The sequence below is a fragment of the Colias croceus genome, chromosome 27 (assembly GCF_905220415.1).
Source record: "Colias croceus chromosome 27, ilColCroc2.1".
In the NCBI taxonomy this organism is placed as follows: Eukaryota; Metazoa; Arthropoda; class Insecta; order Lepidoptera; family Pieridae; genus Colias; species Colias croceus.
In genome coordinates, this window is record NC_059563.1 from 567,884 (window position 1) to 575,171 (window position 7,288).

The window sequence follows — 7,288 nt, forward strand, 5'->3', positions numbered from 1 at the left end:
TATATAAACATGAAAACCTTCTACCCAGTCTAAACTCTACATCCCATTTTCGGAGTCATTTAATAAACCAATGACGTCATACAGGGACAACTATTTTTAACGCAATATGTAAGTACACCAGCCAGTTAAAGCTCGCTTATCAGTGATAAGGTAAACAAGCGAGATAAAGAGTATCTACCCCACGCTAACGGATATTTTAAAATACACGCATGCTGTTATACTCTGTGGCATATGCTAGAATACGCGGGAAAAATAACGAAGCGCGCGCCATTGCTTCGCTTTTGCGCGGGAATAATAATTCCCAATCATAAAATATGAACATTAGTAATCAAGACACTGTAAAGAAGATTTTAATAAATAAAGTAGAATTTAGAATATCATAGACAAGGAACTAAGGAAGTTTAATAATGGAAGCTCACGAAAGAAAAAGATTTAAATAGCGCTTCATTTCATACACAAACAAAAATGGATTAATATTGCTAAAAATAGTTATTATACAGGAATAATACAATCATCACATCACAATTTTTGAGTTTAAGTTTGAGTACACACAAATAGGAGCCCCCCTTCGCGGGGCTCCGTCGGCTCGCAACCGACTTTTTGTAGACGTTTGGAAAAACGTAAATTCTGTTCTGAATGAACACGCTAGTCATTCAACAACATGCCAAGAGTTTTATCTGCTCTGTTCAAAGGGCTATGTTACAATCTGCTAACTAGGTGGATGTTGAGTGACACTTGTTAAATAAACATTCGGCCTAGTCATTCAATTAAATGTCGTAATTCAATCAACGCGCCTACATTCAATGAAATAGCAGATTCAACCAGATGATGACTGCATATACAGTATTTTGATACAAATTCAATGTTTCAGGAGATTGGCTTTATATGAAGCAGCATTCCAACATTCCGTGGCTGTGGCATGGCATGGTGTAATCATTTACACTACTCTACAACTATACTACGTCATACTAGTAGTAATTATATACTCTTTGAAACATCCATACTAATATTATAAATGCGAAAGTAACTCTGTCTGTCTGTTACTCAATCACGCCCTAACTACTGAACCAATTTGCATGAAATTTGGTATAGAGATATTTTGATACCCGGGAAAGGACATAGGATAGGTTTTATCCCGTAAATCCCACGGGAACGGGAACTATGCGGGTTTTTCTTTGACTGTGCGGGCGATGCCGTGGGTGGAAAGCTAGTACTAACATAAAAATGATGAATTATAATATGATCAACTTAAAAAAATATAATAAATAAGATTTTAATAATCTATACTAATATTATAAAGCTAAAGAGTTTGTTTGTTTGAACGCGTTCATCTCAGGAACTACTTGTCAGATTTGAAAAATTCTTTCGGTGTTAGATAGCCCATTTATCGAGGAAGTCTTTAGGTTATATATCGGGAAGCAGCTAGTTTATGATAAAATGCCGTTCAGTATATATAAATCATATGCAAAATATTGAAAAAAAGGATGTAGTCACTGAATCAAATATTATGGTGTTCGAATATTATGAAGCTGCTCATTTTGTATGTTAAGTAACGCACATAAATGTTTGAAGACCACTGTTCTAATGATTTATCATCACTTGCAATCAGTTACTTTCACTTAGTAATTCTATAACCCCATTTAATTATTTTTGATACTTTAATTTATCCATTGACATACTTGACATACTACCCAATAAAAACAATTTGGGAATTTTTTTATGAGTAGAAAAAAATTATCACAAACTTTTAAGAATGGATTTAAGAATTTCTCATTTATAAATCACTAGCGGTCCACCCCGGTTCCACCCGTTATACATATTATTTACGTTCTCTCTACATAGGAATCATCCTCGTACTTCGAGGAATATAATAAAAAAAGAATTATCGAAATCGGTCCACCCGTTCACACATGATGCCGTGACAACACAAAACGGGTTTCATTTTTATATATATAGACTATTTGTGCCCTGCGATTTCACCCGCATTGCTCTGCTCCAGTTACTCTTAAAACTCAAATATTTAAACTCATTTGGATTTAAATGTTAAATAATAAAAACTACTAATTTGGCATACTCTACTAGCATATTTCACAAAGAATATGTACTTGTGATTAATATTTTAAACAAGTTTACTAATGGTGACACTTATTTTGTTATCACCTTATCTACAAACAATAATCATAGATCTGTGTAATCTTAATTGGGTATATTTGAAATCAAACATGATAACTTTGATTTATCCGCGAAATAATGTTATGAATATAAGAAACCCAACATATGTATAAAGTTTTAATATTTGTAGGCTAATATTAAAGACTAAGCAGAGAAATGCAAGTAAAAATATGTTAGTAAGTACAAATTAATTACGAAAACATAACCTTCAATGAAAACTGTCAACACTAGAATACAAATGCCAATCAGATCCTACGCAATGTCATATAGCTTTTAAATCAATAAAACTTACCTCCAGCTCTTGATTATGGCATTTTTCTTCTAGTTCCTTCGTCAATGTATCTGTTCTAGAAGGTTCCTCATCATTATTTACTGATACACCTTCAGCTAACACTTCTGTAGCGAAATTTGTGATCTGCCCCTTTAAACTACTTAAACTTTGATTTAAGTTAAGCCACGACATATTTTCAACCGGTGTTAGAGTCACATATCACATACAAGTATATGTCGTTGATATTTTGTGAACAGAACGATGTAAACAATAAATAAATTGCATTATTTAGCAATTGACAATATCATGACCAGTTGGCAAAACAATTTCTGATAAAAATTTGACAATTTTTTGACATTGACACTAATCAATTTTTTTTATAATGTAATGGTTGTAACGTAGACTGAGAAACTAATAGACAAAGGTACTCTGTAACCGCGACTGAGACAAAGATAGTTTGTCAATGTATAAGTTGAATGTTGCCACAGTATCCGAGCTCCCGGATGTTTTGGAAAGGGTAAATATTTTTAGGAGCAATTAAATAAAGCCAGTTATGAGATTTTTCTTTTGTCTTTATAATCAATTTAGTAGATAAAAAAAATATAAGCAGATTGATTATTGATGACGAAACACATTTCTTACTTTTTCATTGGCTCGTTCATATTTTACAATATTTAGTGAGAATCCAATCTTTTCTACCACTTCGATCCATTAATTACGTAGGTCTGGATCATCTGGAAACAAATCGATAAACATAGGTTAATAATAATTAATTTTTTTTATTTTTTTTTATTTATTTATTTATTTCTTTATTTCAGGCAACAAATGTAGTTACAGTTAAAGGTCTTAATATAACTTAAAAACTACGGCCCATATGAACTTAAAACTACTTAAATACTAAATTAATACACGCTATGCCTTCGGCGTGTGACGCGATTCCGGGGGGCCGGGTATCCGTCCGCGGAAGCGGCGAAACACAACTCCCTGCGGCCAAAACCCTTCGTCCATGTAGACGCTCAGCTTGGCGGTCGGTACTCTCACCACGAAGGAGTTGAAGCTCACTTTATGGCGAGACTCCAGCCGTTCCACTCGCAGACTCAAACCTGTCTTCGCATGCAAGTACTCGACAACATCTTCAGTCTTGGTACAGTAGTGCACACGAGACACATAGAGCGGCGTCGTCGGCACCTCTGCGCGCATCCGCAAGTTTGGATCTTTCGTTGCGGTGCCGCACTTGTTCTGACGATTCAACTTCTTCTTCTTCTGGACTTTTGTGAAGCCATCCTCGTCAACGTCCTTCGTTTTTGAAGGTAAACTTTTCCGCACGGGTGCGTTTACTCCTTTTGATGATTTTGGGGTCGCAGTCATTTTTGAGGCTGCGGCGGCGTAGTCACATTGAGGAGCAGCTGGCAACGTGACATGCGATGTCTTCTCCGGGGGAGAGGTAACGGGAGCGGGGCGCGGGGCATCACTCGGGTCATCGGCGGTCGGCGACACATCAACATCAGCAGTTAAAATGCCGACGCATGCATTTTGAGCTCCGCGACGTGCATTCACATATGACGGCACGGGTGACCTACATATTGCATGCGCATCGCGATATGACGCTAACTCGACTCGTAAATCGGAGATGGTCTTCTCTGAAGCCTCCAACTTGGTGTGTACCTCGGCCAGACTCGCCTTAAGGAATGTGATGTCCTTAAGGAGCCTCGTAACATCGACGTGGTCAAATCCCACCGGAGGAAGTTTATGCAACTCCTTTGCGACGAAATCGGGCACGTCATCGGGATCAGTCACCTTCAATAGGCTGATGATATCCTGTATGCATTTTTCACCCCCGTTCCTGCGGCGGGACGGCATCGTGGCAATCTTGTCCAGCGTTTGGTAGAGTAGCACCTTGCCACTGCTAATTTCCTCCTCCTTAAAGTTAGTTTTGCAGATTTGCATGATGCTAACCTCGTCCATGGTATCGATGGCATTTTGAATGAACGCCAACAGCTCATTTACAATGAGTGTTTTACAACTCATTATAAAAAGTTCATGCAGCGGCAAAGCCGCGCGTGACGCGAATTGTTATTCCTTACTGTGCTAGCACTAATCACGTCCGATTCCGAACGCGTCTAGCGCACCACTCTAATTAATGCTCGCAGGTACCTAGTTCAGGTTCTCTAAAATTATAAGTGTAATTTTATGTCAATCACAATTATTACTATGAGAAATAATAAATTAAAATATGTTTTCGATGCCGAAGTCTTCCCGAAACACTGGGTTATTATGGGATTTCATATTCATTTACTTTCGAGTTTCGCCATATTGTCAAATCAATATTTTTTTATTGATGATCGGGGTATTATTTTTCCCGACACTGGCAACACTTACTTGTTGATGTTTATAGGTTATTGAATGTAAAAATCGATATTACGCTAATATTTTCCTTGTTTTAACGCGACTTGTTGTTACTTTAGGCTAAAGTATAAATAATCATCACTGAGAAACTATAAATAAGGACAATAAAGTCGTACTTACGCGTGAAAAGACACACCGGCAATTTTCTTCTCACTATCGCTTATACATGCAATAACACGACAACGCACCATTCTATTTACTTCGATGTCTATATTAAGATAATTTCACCGTCTTTTCAATGTACTCGTATCGATTTTTTACTAAATAATATCCAAAATTCGAACACCAAGCACGATGAAGGCACGAACTGTCAAAGTTTGTTTCGCAACTCAAGTTGCGGATCTTGAAAAACAGGTTACACACTAAGGGACAAAAAATTGGGTATTTGTGTCTTTGTCTTATGCATTTGTTATGGTATTTTCGCTCTCTTTCTTGTGTAAGTGAGAAAGGTATCGTCATTGGGTCTATTAGTTACTCTGTCTACGGGTTGTAATTAAATCTCAGATAAGTCCTTGAAATATAGAAAAGAAAGCAAGAGAAAGCTTTTCAAAATGTTAATGACACACACAACGCACAATCGTCGTATTTAATCATTGAGATATACATATGGAGACGACACCGCCTACATCACTTATGTTCCGCTCAACATCGCTATATGGCGTAACTGCACGCTCATTTTTTATTTTTTTTTAAGTGAAACGCATCAAATATGCCTTCGTGTGTGTTACGATATTGCACAAATAATACAAATAATACGGAAAAGTGCAAATGAAAGGAATAACTTCCATCGGTAAGTACCTAACCAGATAATAATTTTTAAAACTTAGAGCAAAAAAATGGCGCACAGATTTTGTTCGTGGTGTCTCCTCCATACGTAGTACTATTAAGTATTATCTCAATGTATTTAATAGGGATTATGGATCCATTTATCGACAAAGATGTACTACAATATCATTGTATAATCTGCAAGTCGTAATACTAAAGTCACCATAACCATAACTATATATTTATTACAAGTAATGTAGCTGTATCACGCTGTTTTACCTGCAAAATCAAGTATTTCTATCGAATATCTATAATTATACTATAACTGCACTGCCTCGACACTACTCGCGAAGTTGAACGATGTTAGACGAATAGAATAATGTAGAGAGGCAGTTTGGCTAACTTCGTCTTCTTCCAACTTTTTGTAGCACCGCGGACTTCGGCGGAGTACTTCGCCGAGGAACTTTTATTAAGTTTCATCCAAATCCTTGGAGTAGTTTTTTCGTAAAAGCGTAACAACATAATATTATTATCTATTCATTTAAATCAGTAGGATATGATTTTTTTATAGGATTATAATCCTCTTGTACTTACAGTGTACTAAACTATTTGACAAGTGCACCAATTAACGATACTATTAATATTAGAAGTAGAAATCAAGACCAATAAAAACTAAAATAAAAACAACGAACAAAAATATATACCCACCGAATAGTTTTCCATCAAGTTTATATCCAGTTTCTATCGTACAGTTTATTTAGATGCATATCACAGAGCAAGTAATATTGATGTACATAATAAATAAATAATAATAAAAATCTTTATTAACCAAAAGTGTAGAACATACAGTGTTACTGGAGATCCAAACTAGGCTGTTGCCTGTGTCTTGGATCTCAGAAACGGTATACATTTATGTTGAATTACATAGGAACACATCGTCATTAGAATAGGAAAAAAAACGTATTTATCTAACAAATGTGGAGTTAGGAGTAATAGGGTTGTGTGTGAGGGTGAGTATTGTGTGTGTGTGGAAGTATGTGTGTGTGTGGAAGTGTGTGTGTGTGGTAGTGTGTGAGAGTGGTAGTGAGTGTGTTTATGTTTGTGAGTGTGAACAATACTTTAATCTTATATTACAGTAAATGAGTACCTTTTATATTCTGAAAACTAGCCAGAATAAAATTTATCCTTATTGTATTAGTTTAAGTTATTATGTTTAAACCAGGTCTTCGGTATCGCTGTAGGATAGTTCATGAAGCCAAGATTTCATTATTTTGTTGCATTTGTGCATGTTACAATATTTCAGTGATTTCGTTTTACAGACATTATTGTAGGTATGGATAAGTGAGTACGATGGACTTCGTCTAGCTATTTTTGAGTTATATGCAGGAAGTGGGATTCTAAATTTTCTTTTCCTTAGTAGTTCCTCGTAATCGGGGCGTGAAGAAACAGATTTATGCGTTAGGTTAACTGCTGATAGTACGTATAGTTGACGAACTCGATGAACTTTGAACTCCCGATACAGTTCGTTCGTTGGAAAGCGGAAAGGCTTTTTCAGAGTTACTTTAATTAGTGCACGTTGAGCTCTCTCCAACTGCAGAAGGTGAGATTTGGCGGCGCTTCCCCAGATCGAAATGCTGTAATTTATTACGGATTGACAGAGAGATATGTAAACTT

At 36.3% G+C, this 7,288-nt stretch overlaps 1 protein-coding gene across 1 annotated transcript in view; it reads right to left on the reverse strand.

Annotated features, from left to right (window-relative positions):
- The window catches only part of LOC123703880 (thyroid receptor-interacting protein 11-like), a 57,780-nt gene extending 55,015 nt beyond the window's left edge, over positions 1-2,765 (reverse strand). The window contains exon 1 of the mRNA XM_045652062.1: positions 2,465-2,765. Within this exon, the coding sequence (XP_045508018.1) occupies positions 2,465-2,635 (171 nt within the window). The 5' untranslated portion in view covers positions 2,636-2,765. The remainder of the gene's footprint in view (positions 1-2,464) is intronic.
- Between the last annotated feature and the right edge of the window lie 4,523 nt (positions 2,766-7,288).